Raw genomic sequence first — 20566 nt, forward strand, 5'->3', positions numbered from 1 at the left:
CTTGGTCGGGTCTTTTTTGAGGAGTTTGCTCTCAAAAGGGCTTTCCTTTGTCGCCCTCTCCGATCCGGAAGTGGTTGGGTATCGGTTAGTCCGTCGTCGCGTTCTACTCCCTGAACGCGCTACAACAGAGTCACCAAACTCGGTGTTAGTCTACTCTGTCCAGGGGTTACCGACGCGTGTCTACTTTGAAGCACCCTGTCTGTCCTGAAAATGTGAGTAAACCGGACTACTCTATGAACACTCACGCGGACCAATTCAAATAGGGGGACTCATCCTTGTTTCTTTGCCTTTAGCTGCCGGTTAAAGTTTTTCGATCGGCGAGGAGATTTCCTTCAATTGCAGCATTGATAATCTGCCTAATCAAGGTAAATGGCTCCTTTTTTCTCCTTTTTGGCCATTTCTCTAAGTATTTAGGGTACACTATTGTGCTGATACTTACCACAGCTTGGTCCTTAATTTTTCAGGCTAAATTCAAACGTGAAGATTTCTCTAAGCAGCACAATTGACTATGGATTGTGTTTGAGGAGACATATAGTGCTATATGGTCTCAGTATCTTGATAGGAACCCCCCACGCACAGAACAAGGTAATAATTTTACATTATTTATCCTGATATCAATCCTACTAAGTATACATTATTGTAAAACATAGGTTCCTCATTGATTTTTTCAGAGGATCTGTTCAATACCCCCATTTGAATTACTTGGACCAAGTTACCTTGGAAGACATTACGCCTACTTCATCCTGTGAAGGGTAAGCAAATTGGTCCCCTTCCCATAGTTTTAAAGTAAATAGGCAACAGCCCCAACCCTCATGGTTATTTGTATTTTCCATAGGGTCATCTGCCAGATCCCTTGCCCCGTTGCACCTGTCCTGAGGAAGACTCGCATGGCCCAGGCATAACTAACCGGAAGGCCGCAAGACGAGTCGAAACGTCGACATCCAATAATACCTGGACCACTAATGTTATTCCCCCCCCCCCCAGTGCAGACATTGACTCATCTGATGTCTCTTGAATAACTAGAAGGATTACATATTGATTTACTTAAGTGGCCAGGATCTACTGTTCCAGTTCTTTTTTGACTGGTGTTTCCTTGAATAATATAGAATAAATTTTTTGTATACTCTGTGTGAAACCTCTCCTTTTCACCTTTTCACGATCACGCCCTTTCAACACCTTCTTTTCCTTTACTGCACGCTCTAGATACGGGGCACTGTATATAAAATGTAAAATAACTGTAGATTGAATCTTGTTTCAGAAAATGCATTAAATGCTATGAAAGAGTCTGAGGTTGTTGCTGTTGCCTATTCTTTTGTTTTTCATTAATTGTGTTTAGGTCTGTGAATTTATTTTATACACACCTTGAACTACTAAAATCTTGATCTCTCGCTTTCAACAAAATTGGGTCTCGGACCATTGTTTGTTCATCTTATGGATGTGGTTGGGACATGGGTCAGTCAGGGCCCTGACGTAGATGGTTCTCATGATGTTGGCTGTTTCATTCGTCGTGAAAAGTAGTCATGGCGTTGCCTAAGCTTTCTATAAGTAGGATGGAGGGGCAGCTACTGTGGTTCAGTTGAGGGTCGAAGTTTGGTGTAGATGGTTTTGATTTTATTACTGAAGAATTCCGATAGGTTGTCACATAGGTCTTGGGAGGGGTGATGCTGTTGGTGGTGGATGCTGGTGCAGTGAAGTCCTTGACGATATTGAAGCTCTCTTTGCTGCTGTTGGAGCTATGTTCTGCGTGCTAGGGTAGGGCCATATTGGTTTTCTGATTTGTAGGCAGTTATATCTTTGGGCAGCTTTGAAGGTGGTCTTGTTGGGTTCTTTCTGACTGGTTCTTCATTTCTCTACTTCCCTATTGAAGCTTCCCCCCTCCCTGTACTCTCTACATTAGTCTACCACTCACAGCTCATTTATTGCACCCCCCACTGCATTCTTCCTTGTCCCTCTTTTCTGTCTCTTAATAACCTCCCCTTGTTCCTCTCCCCCCTCTGTGCTTGCACCTTCTGGCATTGCTTCCCCAGACACCACACATCTCTTTTGCTGCCCTGCACTTCTGTTTTTTTAATTTATTTTTAAACAATTTAGGAGGGCATGGAACCTGTAATAAGCTTCTTTGTAAAAACACTCTTTTGTGCACCTTCGATTTTTGTATTATATTTATTGATCCCAAATGCATCTGGTATCTTGAAATGGTAAATTTAAAAAACCGGCTGCTGCTTCAATAGGTATGCAAATGTGTGTGGTGATGCATGGGAGCATATACCTCATGGAGTAGCTAGAATACATGTGCATGCATGATGGTGCATGTGCACATATGACCCATTGCATTTTAAACTTACGTTTTTTGTTTCAAAATCTGCAAAAACCATTGACAAATCAAATAGGTCTGCATTGCCAAAGCCATAAGGCAAGGACTATTGGCTTTACCAGTGCTTGTTTATAGAGCTACTAACCTGAAGCCAAGTTCAGAATTCTCTTCACTGTACATAATGGGGAGAAGGAAAAGATAGTTTCAAAAACTGGAACTCCTCCTTGTCCTGTACAGGATCCTGTGCTCAGAGACGACTGACCTGATAACCTAGCAAGCGTTGGACCTTTGACGCCACGGTCCCTAGGCGGTGTGAAGCCTTGTACTCAATCTAGAAGGTAGAACCCAACAAGGTGTGTGTTCAGCAAGGACCTGAATACTGAACTGTTCAGGCTGCTGTATAACTGAACTCCCTGCACGTGGTTGTAATGAATAAATAATTCTGAACTGGGACATACCTTTCAACTCCCACTAACTCCATACCCATCTAGACATAGTCGTGTGACGTCTACAGCTTCTGAGAAACCCACAGGTGGTGCACAGCCCTCTCTGAAACGTTATAAATATATTCATAAATAAAGTCTGGGCAGGTATGTGGGGGCGTTAGCCCTATGCTAAGGTCTGGTGTGCCCAAATATAAATACCAAGTACTGTGCACACCCGTGAGCAATCAGATGACCCTGATGTCCACCCACACTCATGCATCCATTCATCTTTAGCCATTTGTCTCTCTGTCGCGTCCATACTTGCATCCATCGTTCATCCATATGCCCAGCCACAGTATATGAACCTGATCCACAGACACCCCCCAGCAGCCAGTCTGCCACCTGACAGTGCATTGATGCCTGTTTGTGCACACATGGGTTCCTCCCTTCAGTAATACTTAGCTCCCCAGGAGGATGCTCTTAGATTGACACTCTCAGACCTCTTGGTGCCTGAAGCCTTGGAGCAGAGCAGGCATCTCTGTGCAGAGCAGGCATCTCTGAGCAGAGCAGGCATCTCTGTGCAGAGCAGGCAGCTCTGTGCAGAGCAGGCATCTCTGTGCAGAGCAGGCAGCTCTGTGCAGAGCAGGCAGCTCTGTGCAGAGCAGGCATCTTTGTGTGGTTACTCACCAGGTCTATCAGGTAGGTGGTGATGGAGCAATCTGGGACCCGGATGGTGACTCTCTTACCAGCGCCAAGGTACTGTGCCGATTCCTTCAAGCCAAGACAGTTCAGCCAATCCCCTGCAGGAGAGAGACGCAAGATGAGCAATACATGTATGTAGTATGTATGTGCAGAGCATGCTGGCAGAGAAAGAACAGGTGGGCTGCAGGTGAGCCCATAGATGGAGGTCTGTCAGAGGCCCCAGCCTTCCCTTCAGCTCTGTCGATGAGTGTGCTGCATAGCAGAGTTGGAGGCGATCCAGAGCTGGGGACCTATCAGAGGCCCTGCTCTTCCTTCCCTCATCCCTGAAGGCCATGCTGGCAGAGGAAGGACAGGCGTTCTGCATGTGGTCCCACAGCTGAGAGTCTAACAGAGGCTCACCTTGCCTTCCCTTACCTCTAGGGATGACCATGCTGGCAGAGAAAGAACAGGTGGACTGAGGGTGACCCCATAAATGGAGGTCTGTCAGAAGTCCCAGCCTTCTCTCACCTCTGGGGATGAGTGTGCTGGTACAGGTAGGACAGGTGGTCTGCATGAGGTCCCACAGCTGAGGGTCTAACAGAGGCCCTACCTTGTCTTCCCTTACCTCTGTTGATGACCATGCTGGCAGAGGAAGGACAGGTGGTCTGCATGAGGCCCCACAGCTGGGGGTCTATCAGAGGCCTTGCCGGCTCCAGCTGCTCCAGGCTTGAGATCCACAGCACCATCTGACTTCTCCGGGGCTCAGACTTGGATCTAGAAATACAGCATGAAACCTGGTCAGACAATTTATTTATTTGTCGGATTTGTAATGCGCATAGCTGCCCCAGCGACGGGGCGTCCCAGCGCAACCACAGACTCCAGGACAAGAACCAGAAAGAAGACCGGTTACACAGGGAAAAGCCAGGTCTTCATGGCTTTCCGGAAAGCAAGATGATTCTGGATGGCTCTGATGGAAACAGGGAGCGAATTCCAAAATTGCGCAGCCAAACTACGAAAGGAACGGCCACCCGCTCTGGCTTTCAAGACACGCGGAGTACAGACCAGCGCTAAGTCGGCAGCTCTCAATGGACGCCGTGGCACGGAGGACTCTAACAGACCAGCCCACCCCAAGGGTGCCTGAAGCGTCAGGATCCTATGCGCCACACAAGAGAGCTTTAACCCCGACTGGCTCTCTGCGCTACTGCTAGAGCGCGCAGTTTTCCCCAGGTCACCCGGGTTACCAATTCTCTAACACGCACTGGGCCCTTGGCGTGAAGAACACATTAACTTCGTTTGGGTGAAACTGGGTGAGGATTTCTCCTCCTGCACGCTGCTAGGAGTAATCAGGTTTGGATTTACCTCTGCTTACCATGCACCCGACTTACCACAGGCGCAATTCTTTGACGGACCTGGAGCTGTTAAGGAAAAGTAGACAGGCCTAACATCCAATACACCTTAAAATCCGTACTATACTTTCCACAGTTTTTGTAAAATGACCACAGACACCTGATTAAGTTCGAGTTTTTATATAAGAATTCAAAGTGAAGAAGCCAAAATAATAAGCGATACACAAAGTAATATATCAAACATCAAAATCAGTACCAAAAGGTAACCTTGCACAAAAAATATGACCATTTAGAATATATGGGAAACTACTGGGAGAAGTTTAGCACATACTATTCACTGCCACGTTATACTAGAACATAGGAATGGGATTGGACCTAGAACATGTACTTAACCTAAGTGTTCAGATTATTCTTGCTACTTTCACTGCAATCCACTAAAGGAAAGGGAAAAACGGGAACATGCTATAGTTTATAAAATCAATGAATTTCTAAAGGAGAGGGGGAGAGAAGGAACCAACTAAAATTCAGGCACATATAAGTTCAATGGCAATACGGCAATAACACAGGTAAGAATGTTTGACAGATCAGAGAGAGAGAGAGAGAGAGAGAAAGAAAAAGAGATACGCAAACCCACAATCTATATTTACCTAATTCAGATTGAAGACCAACCCTGGCCACGGGTCAGTGGGGAAGACGGGGACAGGGACCCTCAGAAAAGGAATGCCAGACTGTGAGCAGGTACAGCTCACGGAGAATAAGGACAGGATACCCCTCAGGTTCGGATCAAGGACTGGGCCTCCCAGGGTACGACCAACACCCACAGCTTCGGACAGCAACGCCTGCGTTACCCCCTCCTGCAAGTAATCCGCCAGAAACCCCGATTGGATTTTCGAATTCCCCAGCAAAGTGCTTCGCCAGCACTTAGGATTTTCCACCCCTTGGGAGTTTGTGGAAAGTATGGACAAAGTGCTCCGCAGCACTTTCAGAATGAGCACCTATTGAGATCGTAGGGTCAGTGACAGGTCTGCTACTCGGACAAGTCGGACAATTTTCCTAAGCTAAACTAGGGTAATTATACAATTTTGGGGACCCTCAGACCACCCCCTAATGTTGCAAGTGACAGTTTTCCATATTATGATTGGTCAGGAGAGGTGGTGTGGTCTTCACCACCTCCTAGAATTCAGTTTCACATGATTAATATGCAATTTTGAATACCCGCCCCTCAGGTTCACGTTCCCATGCATAGAATACAGCAGTACAGGACAGTTTTCAATAGGTAGCAACAGTATTGCTATTTCCAAGGTGAGGTGCCGTATTCCCAGCGACGTTCCCAGGCGCATTGTGCTTCAGGTGCCAGCTGGCTAGGTTTAGCTTCTGCGCAGTTGGAACTTTCTCCGGTCATGTGACGGTGCCCAGCAGAGCTTCAAGCATGGCTCCGCTCATGATTACCCAGCCCACAAAGACGCGGTACATGAAAAGTAAGCGAAAACAAATTAAAATCATACATAAAACTGATCGCACTGTATACCATGATAAGAGACAACCAACCCTTACTTTTACAATGACTATAGCATTAAGGATTAATGCGAAAGAATAGATAGGCTGAAAGCTGCTGCAGTAAGCAGAGAGCGTGGTGAGAGACAAGCAGCCATATTTAGCATCAATGCGCATGAGCACAGAATCCCTCCAGAATGCGAGTGCGTCACATCACATGGGTATGACCGACGCATGCGCAGACTGAATTGTGGCAAAGCAGCCATTTTCAGTGCAAGCTTCGTTAGTACGTGAAAAGACAAACAAGCAAGCATCCTAGGGACACCCGCGTGTAGGGGAAAACTTTATAAATGACGAACAATGGTGTTAATATTATTATGCAGTGTAGACAAGGGTTTTGCATACGAGCAAGGCGCTATACGTGCGAATCCTTGCTCCATCAATCCCCTCTTTGATGATATTTACTATCATCACTACATGAAGGAAACAGATGCCAACTTTTCTCATTCATTCATATCGTCCATTTCGATTTCAATAAACTTATTGTTTAGTTTTCTTTCAGCTTCCTTATGAGAGTGGTGATTTTTCGCCTTTTTATAAATTGCACTCTTCAGCTCCTCTAATTCTAATTCATCAATGTTTCTTTTCACCCCCCTCGGATTGACTGTATATTTCTTCTTACACTTCTGACATTTGCAGCAGATAAAAATGATCAATACAATCACACCTATTATGACTATTGGCATCAGTATTTTCCACAAAATATTTCTACCTAGATTAGTAAACCAACTACCTATAGAGGAGAGACCTCCAGTCAGTCTCGTCCAGGCACTGTCAACCTCCAATGGTTTGAGTTCCTTTTCCAAATTAGTTATGTTCCTCACATATTGTTTTAATTCGATACTTTTATCAGGAATGTAGGTGCAACAATGTTGCGCTCTCAGCATTCTACAGACTCCGCCCTCTTTTGCTAATAGGGTGTCAAGGGCAAGACGGTTTTGTAAAACCATTGATCTGATCGCAACCATTTCAGTATTGACCAGCAGGAAACCAGCAGCAGTGTCCGTTGATAACCGGTCCACTACTGTAGACAATTTGCAGATTCTATGGGTGTTCAGAACTACCCCCATTCCAGGTATCAGTGCACTAAAAATATCACCTACAATTTCGCCTACACTTTCGCGTCTACTACGCACTAAGCCATTAGTTTCATCATCGCTTCCAGCTGCATTGTTCACATGGTATATTTTCGGGAAAACAATGCCAAAGTAGCAGCTTCCATACCAGTGATCCGGCAATTTGAAATAAGCCTTGTTCCCACATATATAATATATTCCGGGAAACACAGGTTCTGACCCATTTTTGAAACCCCAACCTCCAATTACCTTATAATTATGTTCACACTCGCTGGAACCGATGAATACATTGTTATAGTACTCTGTCCTTTCCCTATGAATACAAAGTTTCCCCTTTCCTTCAAAATCCAGCAACAAGGCAGGACTGGCTTCGCCTCCTGAGGTGTTATCCATGTGCTCAGCCCACCTAGGGACTCTATCCTTCTCGTCATTTGCCTTCTTCTGAAACTTTTCTCTCCTTCTGTCCGCCATCTTTATAAACATCTTTTCCTGCTCTTGCAGTGAACAGGTCAGATTGTCTTCTCTTGCTTGATCTAAGTCTATGTTACCTATAGTCAGGAAATATTCTCCCATATAGCGGGTCACGTCACTTGTAGTATGTACACGGTTCAAATGTCCTCTAACAGGAAGTTCAGAAAATACTACGTCATCATTTGAATAATAGTACTGCAATGTGCTTCTATAGAACAAGCTAGCTAATATACTACAGGATATTCCATAGGTCAAAGGTAGGTGGTGGTATGTCACGCCTTCAGCTACTGAAGTTGGCAGCTTCATGCAGACATAACAGTCCTCTATTTCCATAGCTTCTACATAATGCACTAACAAGTTAGCAAAAACATTTAAGTGCGTCCTGTTCTTCATTTTGTGAAAGTGTAGTCCATCCTCATCTGGTGCTTCTAAATCAGGTCGTGTGTGTGTCAGTCCTACTCTTTTGTCGCGTCTTTCTAGTCTTCGTGGTGTTTCTGCAGTCTGTACAACCCCTACATCTACTGCTTCGGGTTCAGTAGGGGACAAGTTAGGATTCTTACTTATCATAAAAGGTAGAAAAACTGTTAGTCCTATCCACATTACTATTAGCATAGCTACACTACACAAGCATATCTTACAACAGGTTTTGAGACACCCACAGCGGGATCTCCCAGAGACACTCGGATCAGACATATTTAGCTTACAGGTGGCTTTTGCTACCCCTCTTCGTTTCTCTGCACCAAAGGCTCACTTCGGGGCTCTCTTAAGGAGGGTCTTCGTCCGAACTCCGATCAGCAATGGACTCGTGGTCACTGTTGCCACTGTGGTGAGGCTCGTCAATCTCTTCCAACACAAAGTACGTCCACTCAGGGCTCCGATACAGTCGGTTCTGTTTCTTTATTCTGTCGCTCTTTCTCAGCGATTTGCCTTGGGCTGCACTCCTTTCACTTAAAGCCCTTTTTCGGTCTTTATCGTTTTCTTCGACTGTTTTTAGTCTGAGCCTTAGTCTCTTGACGTATCGAGGTGTACTTCTTCCTCCGTGCCTCCCAGTGGTTGAGGAGACTTCTCCTTCTTCGTGCACTCTTTTCACCTTTTGTTGTGGCACTTCTGTTTTCCTGCCTGCCTGACTAGTTCCAGGTCTTTCGTCTATTTCTTCTGCCTGGTCGCTAATCTGTCCCTGCTCAGATTCAAATCGCACTTTCTTTTTACTTTTTGTTACTATTGTTTCCGTTGTCTGAGCACTTTGATCTAGTTCTATCTGTTCCTGTTCATGCTCTCCGATCTCTTCGTTTTCTTCTGCATGAACGTCAGCCCTAATTTCTAACTGTCCCTTTCTCGGCTCCGGAGTTTCAGGAGGAGTCTCGAGATCTTGATCTGACCCTACTTGGCCTATGTCCTGATCAGGTGTGTTGTGGCTTTCGTTGACCTGACCTGCTTCTTCTATTTCTGACTCACCTGGACTATCCCACTCACTGTCTAGGTAAGAATATTTCCGGGTTCGTATTGGATCATGAACCGGTTCGTCGGCGGGATACCATTCAACGTCTCGACTTGTGCTCGGCAGTTCGATGTCAGCTAGCTCCGGACTCTCTTCCTCGGAGGTCTCTTCAGCTGTGCTGCCTTCAGCTCCAGTCGCGTTCTCTCCAGATACCCGCTTTGTGTGGCTGGCGTGGATCCACTTCGGTACACCAGCGCACTTCACAGCAGTGGTAGTGACGAGGATCACTTGTCGTCGCTTTCCCCACCTTGGCTTCAAGCAGCTGCTTCGGGTGTGTTTCTTTAACACCACCCAGTCTCCTGGCTGCAGGTTGTGTGCTGGAGTCTTTGGCCACTCGTCTTCAGTCTCTCCAATCTGCTGAGAGAGAGAACGCACTTGGTCACCCAACTGCTTGCAGTATTCTAGCACCATATCATCAGAAATGCTTAGCAGTTTGTTTCCGGGTACCCATGCCTGGCGCATCACTCTTCCCATCAACACTTCATGGGGACTCAGGCCAGTCTTTCGATTTGGGATACTTCTCAAACTCATCAGCACCAGGGGTAAAGCTTCTATCCAGTTCATTTTTGTGGAATCACACATTTTTCCCAGTCTGGACTTCAGAGTGCCATTTATTTGTTCCACTACCCCAGAAGCCTCTGGGTGGTAGGCGCAGTGCAATCTTTGCTTCATTTTGAATGCTCTACAGAGTTCCAATAGGACATCGTTGGCAAAATGCCCACCTTGGTCCGTTTCGATCGTCTCTGGGATCCCATACCTAGGTATCAACTCCCTGAGCAATAGTTTGGCTGTGGTGATAGCGTCATTTTTCTTAGCTGGATATGCTTCCACCCACCTGGAGAATAGACATACTATGACTAAGACATATCTATATCCGTTGCATCTGGGCATGGTTATGAAGTCTGCCTGTATTCTTACGAAGGGACCTACTGCCTTTCCAATAGTACTCTGTTTCACTACAGTCTTCTTTCCTGCATTGAATTGCTGACACACTAGGCACCTCTGGCAAAACCTGTCCGCCTGGTCCCTGAACCTTGAATTGCAGAACACCTGTTCAAACACCCGACACATCGCATCTCTTCCCATATGTGTTGGCTCATGTATCATTCTGACCATGGGGTCGATCAAGCTATCAGGCAGTACAGGCACCCCATCCGGATTTACCACCACACCATCTTCTCGCAACTCGCATTCCTTTGCGGCCCACCTGCCTTTTTCTTGCCTGTCTGTGGCTTGTTGTATCTCTCTTAACTCTTCCCACGTTGACACATTATCAAACAACATAAGTTGGCAGCTGGTTCCATCCCACCGGGCAATTTGTAGGGACATCTGGTGTCGGGCACAAAACTGTGCAATTTTGTCAGCGTACCTATTACCGGCAGTCACGTCGTCATTTCCAGACCTGTGAGCCGCACACTTGACCACAGCCAATTCTTTGGGTAATTGGATAGCTTCCAGTAAGTTATGCACTACTTTCCCATTTCGGATAGGTGTGCCAGAGGAAGTCATGAATTCTCTTTGCAACCACAATTGGCCGAAGTCATGAACAACCCCGAAACAGTACTGACTGTCGGTGTAAACAGTAATTCTTTTGTTTTTTCCCCTCTTGCATGCTCGAGTTAACGCGATAAGCTCCGCCACTTGTGCAGATTTCACCTCGCGCATGTAAGATGCCTCGACGACTCCTGTCAGAGTAACCACAGCATAGGCAGCACTCAGACTCCCACTCTCATGTCTCAAACACGAGCCATCCACAAACATTGTTTTATCCCCGTCCCGTAGTGCTATTTCACGAATGTCAGGACGGGGCTTGGTGCTATATTCAGTCAGATCAATGCAATTATGTTCCCCACCCTCATCCGATTCTGCATCCAGAGGGACAGGTAACAGTGTCGCAGGATTTAGGACATTGCACCGGGAGATAGTTATATTTTCAGCACCAATCAAAATTCTCTCATACTTAGTCAGCCGACTAGGTGTGAGGTACTGGGTCCTAGTTCTAGTCAGTAGGATGACAACAGAGTGAGGAACATAGACAGTGACGGGATGTCCCATGACAATGCTCTCGCTCTGTTCTAGACTGACGCAAGTAGCAGCAACGGCTTTTAAGCAGCCAGGCAGTCCAGCCGCCACTGGATCTAGGGTGGCCGAAAAGTAGGCGACTGGCCTTCTGACTGATCCGTGCTCCTGGGTCAGGACTGAAAGAGCACAATTTTCTCTGGTGTCACAGAACAGTTCAAAGGGTCTATTGTACTCAGCCATACCCAATGCAGGTGCGGTACACAGACAGTTTCTCAGAGTTACCCAAGCATTCATACTCTCACTGTCCCAATGGACGGGGTCTTCCACTCCTTTCTTTGTCATATTTATCAGGGGTCGGGCTAGAGCCGCAAATCCTGCAATCCATTGCCTGCAGTAACCCACAACTCCCAAGAACATTCTCACTTCTTTCTGAGTTTTGGGCAGTTCCATTGCTCTAATTATTTTGATTCTTTCAGTAGTTACTTTCCTGATTCCTTTTTCTATCTGGTGCCCCAGATACTTCACTGAGTTTTTACAAAACTGCAATTTGTCAGGCGACACTTTATGTCCTCCCTTTCCTAGGTGATTCAGCAAGGCAATGGTGTCAGTGACACAGTCAGTTTGGGTTTTAGATGCCACCAACAGGTCATCTATGTACTGCACCAAAACAGACTCTCTTGGCAGCACTAGGGATTCAAGGCACTTTTTCAGTATCTGGTTGAAAATCGATGGACTTTCAGTGTACCCCTGGGGGACACGATTCCAGACATAGATATGGCTGTCGAATTCAAAACTGAAAAGGAATTTGCTTTCAGGGTGCAATGGGATGGAAAAGAATGCGTGGCACAGATCGATGACAGTGAACCATTCGGCATTCCAAGGAATCTGGTAGAGTATTACTGCAGGGTTGGGTACAATAGGACAGCAAGGCACAACAAATTGGTTTACCTTGCGCAAATCTTGCACTACCCTGTACTTCCCACTAGGCTTTTTGATCCCAATGATAGGCGAGTTACAGGGGCTGCTCATCACTTCTTCTATTATTTCTGCTTCTAGCAGCCTCGTTATTTCAGTCGCTACTCCTGCCTTCACTTCTGCACTCATTTTGTACTGTCTTGTTTTGGGGTATACAGCATTTGTTTTTATTGCTATTTTAACCGGGTCCACATTTGCCATCAGGCCTACATCTTTTCCCGTGAAATCCCACACTTCGGGTACGACTCTTAGCTGGAGTTCCTCAGGTAAATCCTCAATTGTCAAAGGCTTGATATCAGCATCTTGTCTGACTAACATTAGTTTGTACAGGCCATCTTCATCGGGGGTCTGAATTTCAACGCCATTTGGTGTGCAGTAAATGGTACAACGCATTTTGCACAACAAATCACGTCCCAGTAGGTTTACAGGACTGGAATCACAGACCACAAATCTGTGCATTTCCTTGAAATTTCCTATGGAAATCTCCATTGGTTCAGTTACAGGGGTACGTATTATCTGATTTGATACGCCCACTACTTGGATCGCTTCTCCCGAGAGGGGTAGGTTAGGAACATCTACTGTTCTTACAGTAGATCTGGTAGCACCAGTGTCCAACAGAAAGGTGACGTCTTTGCCTTCAACCTTTCCTTCAATGTATGGTCCAGTCTGGTCTACCGGTAAGGAGGCGCCAAGTACGCACTCCTCATCCTCCCCTCTCAGGCCCCGTCAATCTTGATCTTCACAAAGGAAGGTATCACTTAGCAAGTACTGCGGAATGACTGCATTTCTTTCACTCTCAACCTCCCATACTTCCGCCCTCTCATTCTGCTGACCCTGACTCTTAAAATTCTGTCTAGGAGCGCGAGGTACTGGAGGTAATTTTACCTGTTGCTGGGTTTTCCTTGTCCCCTCTTTCGGCACCTGTGGATTTAAACCATTTACAGGGGCATTACCAGCCTGTAGGTGTGGACACTCGTCTCTCCAATGCCCCATCTGGCCGCACCCATGGCACTGAAACTTTTTCATGGCCTCCTCACGACTCATTTTAGGTCTGGGCTTTCCTCCCCCCCCAGAATTGGTATTCGGGACATTATTATCAGAAGGCATTTTACTTAACTGTTTTTCTTGCTGTTCAGCTAATTTCACCTGTGCCCACATCACTTTCTCCTTTAGGGCTTTCTTTTTATTTTCAATTTCGTCTTCGCAGTATTTTGCATATTTCAGGACATCATCTATGGGCTTTCCCTGCCAACTGATTTTGTTATCTCGAATCCATTGTGATATTTCAGGCCTTAATCCTAGCACAAATCTGTAACTGAAATGGGTCATGTCTTTCATGTCCACATTATCAATACCACTGTAAGTTTTGAATACCTGTAGTAACCTTTCGTAAAATGAATGCACTGTCTCATCACGTTCTTGGGTTGTTCTATCTATTCGGGTCCAATCTGTCTCTTTGGCTGGCACCTTTTTCTTAAGATACTGTATGACCTGGTCATATTTCCTCATTACATCCGGTGAAGGGGCTCCCGTTCTCTCATCTCTGGGATATTCATCATTAGGCCAATCAATCTCTATTTTACAGTCTGTCCACAGATCTACAGGGACCACAATATCGAAAAACCCATCCAGGTCTTTCAGCAGGCATTTCTGAACTTTTATGAAACGCTCTACCTGTCGGTACCAGTCAACTGGTTTCTCACGTAATTTTGGGAAGTCATTTGTAAATGACACAATGTCTTGTCTGGACCAAGGGACATGGACATATTTTCCTCCCGGGACCTCCCTCATGGGACACAATTTTTCTGTTGGGGTTACTTCCTTTAATACAAATTCTGAAGTTACTGACCCAGCCCTGCTGCCTTCCTTTTTCTTTGCCCACCTGGTTCTCCACTTCCCCACTTCGCCCCATTTCTGCAGGAGTTTCAACAATTCCTTTACTTGGATCTGTTTCCCCATCACATTCAGGCTTTCTAAGTCTTTGTCTGAAAAGTCCACTCTGTAGGGTTTCTGAAGAATTTTGGAGCGACTAACATCAACTCCCATTTCTGCAGCGGCATCCATTATCTTTTCGTGGAGCACCCTAGCACTCCGGGTAAGATTTTTACTGATGAATAGTAACTCTTCTTCATTATACGAGCTCAGGCGCTCAACTCCCACGTTCCCAGCCATCATTTCTTCTATCTCTATTCTTAATTTATATATTTCCAATGTTTTAGGTTGAGAAGTAGTCTCTTTCTCTATCTCCTTTGTCCACCGGTCTAATTCTTCAGGGGAAACTAAAGAGGCGTTCCTAACTCCAGATGCACTTTCGATCACCACTTCCTTTTGTCTGGGCTGACTTCTTGTCCCTATTACACTGGCCCTCGACTCCCTTATGGGCAAATCCATTAAACTTCCAGATTCACACTCACTTTCCTGATCCTCATCTATGAATACTTCTTTCCTCGGGGTCTGGAAGCTAGGAGTAGGCAGTATTGGGGTGATGACAGGAGGAAGGGGACTAATCAAGTCATTTTTATACATTGGGATAGCAGGACCAATAGTTACCGGAATGGTCAAGGCCTCAGGATGGGGATGCATCTGTGCAATGGTTCTGGCTAAGTCCTCTCGCTGTCTCGTCAGGACTTCTCTCTCTTTTTCCTGCAACCCCCTTTCAGCAGAATTGCCATGTAATACCTGGGGTACTAAGGATGGATAAATACTCGGGGCAGTCGGGGCAACCAATCGAGGGGGACTTTCCCCGAATGGCTGATAATTCGGGACGGTGGACTTAGGTCTGCAAAACTCATCCCTTCCACTATGTTTACTGCTTGTAGCTGTCCTGTCTGTATCACCTTCCCTCCTACTCCCGGGGTAATTGGTAACAGAACTTTGAGAATGCACCGAATCTGATTCTGCCACATAGGGAGGTGGATCCTTCATTAACAAGTCCTCCAGGTGTTCATCTTCTACATCCCCCATAGGTGCTAGGTGATGGGTTTTTGCTTTACATTTTCCTTTTTTCTCCTCCAATACTCCCATCATGGGAAACAGCCCTTCAGTTAACATAGACTGCCTCCACTGTTTCATTTTCTGCTCTTTGGTTGGCGTTGGAAGTCTGGGATACCACTTACTCACTCCTTTCTCCATTCGGGGTTTATCTCGCTCTGCAGCCTCAATCTCCCATTCCTCCAAAGCTTCGTACTGGGTCAACCTAGGTCTAGGGTGTAATTCATTCATGCGGGTCCTTAAGTTAAACAGGATCCGACCATTAAATGTACCTTCAACAGGGAATGCCAGGACTCCGTCATCTATAGTATACTTTGCCCAATTTTCTAGCCAGACACAAGTATGATACCCTTTATCAAACAACATAAAAGAGGCAGGGGTATTTGGCGGGGGAATGAGTACACCTTCTCTCGTTCTAATGGGCTTGTCAGTTTTGAAAAAATTCTTTACTTTATCCGAAAATGACAATTTTCTCTTTATTCCATACATCATGTGCGGTCTACCTCGTATAAGCTGATCCTTATGAAATCCTAGGTACTTTGGATTCGGTATGAAGTCTGGATACCACATACAACTCTCCAGACTCGCTTCTAACTCGGCTTGATTAATTTTGTTTACTTTCGTGCTTCCAATGCTAGCGCGACTTTTATTTCGCGCCACCCAATCAGGTCAGAGAATACAACTACGGTCAACCAACGGGTGCGCGGCCTTTTCGCAAGACAGAGTCTCCCGCTTCGGCACTCACCCCTCCTTCACAAATTCAGCTCCGCTACACGCCCGCTGTCCTGACCAATACCAGCGCGGCACGAAGTGACGTCAGAGCAGTTCTCCGACTGACTCCCGCCTTCACAAGGTAACGGAAACTTTTTACTCTCTCTAAAGTGCGAGTGCACGTTTTAGTTAACAATACGCAACGTTTGCCACTATGTCTGAGTGTTCTAAAAAGAGAAAAGACTTTTCTTTCGCTACTAGTAAACCACTTCTGTCTACTTTTCATTCACTCTGGATAGACTTCTTTGCCTGTCCCTTCACACTAGTAACATAGAACCCGTTATTCTTCTGGCTCATCCACCTTAGTCGGGGATATGTACTGAGCCAGGATTTCACCAGCGAACTATTTTACTTACCAGACAAGCCTCGGAGACCCTACTACTCCTTCCGTATGCGACCCTTACTAGGTGATATCGCAATGAAAGTTTTATAATGGACTCGTAGCTATCATTCACTCCAGAAACAAAGGTCCTAATTAGTGCTTCCAGTTATTCCTTTAACCCTGCACTAATGATTCAAACTTAGTGACTTCAACAGCTAATCGGATTCTACTCACCGTCAGCTAAAATACTTCCCCGGGGATTCAGACTACACTGAACACTTACAAACAATTCTGGGTTAATTCAACATGCAGTATTTATAACAGCAAATGCAAATTCATGAACATTTACATATACAAACACATTTCAAAACATTTTAAAAATACAGTAACAATCAGCAGCACGTTTTTGTATTCACGGTTTGTTTATGACTATCCTGTCTACCTAATCTAACTAGTCCAAACCATCCTCTGCTACCAGAAATTACTGCTAGAGCGCGCAGTTTTCCCCAGGTCACCCGGGTTACCAATTCTCTAACACGCACTGGGCCCTTGGCGTGAAGAACACATTAACTTCGTTTGGGTGAAACTGGGTGAGGATTTCTCCTCCTGCACGCTGCTAGGAGTAATCAGGTTTGGATTTACCTCTGCTTACCATGCACCCGACTTACCACAGGCGCAATTCTTTGACGGACCTGGAGCTGTTAAGGAAAAGTAGACAGGCCTAACATCCAATACACCTTAAAATCCGTACTATACTTTCCACAGTTTTTGTAAAATGACCACAGACACCTGATTAAGTTCGAGTTTTTATATAAGAATTCAAAGTGAAGAAGCCAAAATAATAAGCGATACACAAAGTAATATATCAAACATCAAAATCAGTACCAAAAGGTAACCTTGCACAAAAAATATGACCATTTAGAATATATGGGAAACTACTGGGAGAAGTTTAGCACATACTATTCACTGCCACGTTATACTAGAACATAGGAATGGGATTGGACCTAGAACATGTACTTAACCTAAGTGTTCAGATTATTCTTGCTACTTTCACTGCAATCCACTAAAGGAAAGGGAAAAACGGGAACATGCTATAGTTTATAAAATCAATGAATTTCTAAAGGAGAGGGGGAGAGAAGGAACCAACTAAAATTCAGGCACATATAAGTTCAATGGCAATACGGCAATAACACAGGTAAGAATGTTTGACAGATCAGAGAGAGAGAGAGAGAGAGAGAAAGAAAAAGAGATACGCAAACCCACAATCTATATTTACCTAATTCAGATTGAAGACCAACCCTGGCCACGGGTCAGTGGGGAAGACGGGGACAGGGACCCTCAGAAAAGGAATGCCAGACTGTGAGCAGGTACAGCTCACGGAGAATAAGGACAGGATACCCCTCAGGTTCGGATCAAGGACTGGGCCTCCCAGGGTACGACCAACACCCACAGCTTCGGACAGCAACGCCTGCGTTACCCCCTCCTGCAAGTAATCCGCCAGAAACCCCGATTGGATTTTCGAATTCCCCAGCAAAGTGCTTCGCCAGCACTTAGGATTTTCCACCCCTTGGGAGTTTGTGGAAAGTATGGACAAAGTGCTCCGCAGCACTTTCAGAATGAGCACCTATTGAGATCGTAGGGTCAGTGACAGGTCTGCTACTCGGACAAGTCGGACAATTTTCCTAAGCTAAACTAGGGTAATTATACAATTTTGGGGACCCTCAGACCACCCCCTAATGTTGCAAGTGACAGTTTTCCATATTATGGGGGTCATTAGGATCGCGGACGGACTTGAGTCCGTCCGCGACCCCAGAGCATGAGGGAACGTCCGCATGGGCTGCGGCGTTCCCTCTGTGCAGATTAGGATGTGACCGCCAGGGTGGCGGTCACATCCTCTATTTTTAACATTGCTGCGGGTGGAGCTTCAAGCTGCACCCGCAGCAATGTTAAAAATGCATGCACAGCATTTGCGTGCACAAAGCGGCAGGCACCGCGCGGTGCCTGCTGCATTGTGCACGCAAATGCAGGGGGGTACCATAGGTACCCCCCATGTGCACCCCCACCCCCCACTACACCTAGGGGGCCCGCAATGGGCCCCTGCAGTGCAGTTACACATGCTTTTCCTCGGCGGAAAAGCCACCGCGGAAAAGCATGTTCCCAAGCACATCCTAATCTGGCTGACGGTGTCTAAGAGACACCTTCACCATTTTAGTGCTTTTCCGCCGCGGTTGTAAGCCAGCCGCGGCGGAAAAACTGCGGACCTAAACCATGACCCACCAGCCATCCTAATGTGGCGGTGGGTCCTGGTGGGTCCGCAGAGGATTTTCCGCATCCTCCGGGCCGGCGGTGGCTTCCGCCGGCCCGGAGGATGCGGAAAATCCTCCATCCTAATGACCCCCTAAGATTGGTCAGGAGAGGTGGTGTGGTCTTCACCACCTCCTAGAATTCAGTTTCACATGATTAATATGCAATTTTGAATACCCGCCCCTCAGGTTCACGTTCCCATGCATAGAATACAGCAGTACAGGACAGTTTTCAATAGGTAGCAACAGTATTGCTATTTCCAAGGTGAGGTGCCGTATTCCCAGCGACGTTCCCAGGCGCATTGTGCTTCAGGTGCCAGCTGGCTAGGTTTAGCTTCTGCGCAGTTGGAACTTTCTCCGGTCATGTGACGGTGCCCAGCAGAGCTTCAAGCATGGCTCCGCTCATGATTACCCAGCCCACAAAGACGCGGTACATGAAAAGTAAGCGAAAACAAATTAAAATCATACATAAAACTGATCGCACTGTATACCATGATAAGAGACAACCAACCCTTACTTTTACAATGACTATAGCATTAAGGATTAATGCGAAAGAATAGATAGGCTGAAAGCTGCTGCAGTAAGCAGAGAGCGTGGTGAGAGACAAGCGGCCATATTTAGCATCAATGCGCATGAGCACAGAATCCCTCCAGAATGCGAGTGCGTCACATCACATGGGTATGACCGACGCATGCGCAGACTGAATTGTGGCAAAGCAGCCATTTTCAGTGCAAGCTTCGTTAGTACGTGAAAAGACAAACAAGCAAGCATCCTAGGGACACCCGCGTGTAGGGGAAAACTTTATAAATGACGAACAATGGTGTTAATATTATTATGCAGTGTAGACAAGGGTTTTGCATACGAGCAAGGCGCTATACGTGCGAATCCTTGCTCCATCAATACGACTGCAAGCAGTGGAAGGCAGGGGCGGCTCACCAGTGAACACCCTCCATGGTGGCGCAGTGATTTAAACACTCGCTGCTGGCGTTTGCTGTGATGGACAGATAACCAGTATGCACCCCCTCAGTAGGCCATCCTTTCTAATCCTTACAGGTTCTCGCCTTGAATTAGTGATTATTTCCACTTCTTATTTAAAGTGCTTCGAAAGGGCACTGCTGCTAACACAGGTAACCACAGGACACATGACAAATATTCCATCCCTGGTAGAACTCCTTGGTGAAAGGTGTCCCACCTACTAAGCCTATTGCTCAACAAACTCCTTTGCAATAAGCAATGTCGTGAAGCAGTGCATAAAGTACTAAGGGGCCGATTACGGTTGGATGCCGAGGGAGCATCTATGGTGCCCCCCTGTTGATCCCTGCACCCCGTGGCAGGCACCTTCATGGGGTGCAAGGATGAACTGAACCTCCTATTTTACAATGGGAGCATACATTCCGGTCAGAATACATGCTACTATTGTAAAGTATAGGAATGGCGACTGAACAGTGTTTGGTCGTATCCTAATTAGTTGGTCGGGACCTCCGACTGGGTGTTGGTCGGTCCCATGACTGAGACAGTGTTGGGTGGAGGGAACTCCGCCCGGCATCGTAATAGGGCCCTAAGTATCAATAGACTTTTTAAACCCAAGGTCATAGAAAAATTACTGGAGTACATAAAGACAATGTGTAAAACAGAGCACTGCTAAAGTAAGTATTAAGGGTCACCAGGGCACAACTCTTAAAAAAAAGTAGGGGAGACTAACCAAGTTAAGCTGGATCCAAGTGACATCATGGCACGTGACATCATGGTGTGTGGAATTGCACTGAGCAGCTCAGGAAATGTCCTCACAAACCTTGACCTCACTGGAATTTACATCA

At 46.1% G+C, this 20566-nt stretch overlaps 1 protein-coding gene across 1 annotated transcript in view; it reads right to left on the minus strand.

Annotated features, from left to right (window-relative positions):
• Positions 1-20566, minus strand: part of LOC147689438 (uncharacterized) — a 164541-nt gene that overhangs the window by 75462 nt on the left and 68513 nt on the right. The window contains exons 5-6 of the mRNA XM_086942209.1: positions 4046-4194; positions 3427-3539 (exon numbers count right to left, since the gene is read on the minus strand). Of these exons, the coding sequence (XP_086798335.1) occupies positions 3427-3539; positions 4046-4194 (262 nt within the window). The remainder of the gene's footprint in view (positions 1-3426; positions 3540-4045; positions 4195-20566) is intronic.

This window comes from Lissotriton vulgaris, chromosome 10 (assembly GCF_964263255.1).
Source record: "Lissotriton vulgaris chromosome 10, aLisVul1.2, whole genome shotgun sequence".
NCBI classification, from domain to species: domain Eukaryota; kingdom Metazoa; phylum Chordata; class Amphibia; order Caudata; family Salamandridae; genus Lissotriton; species Lissotriton vulgaris.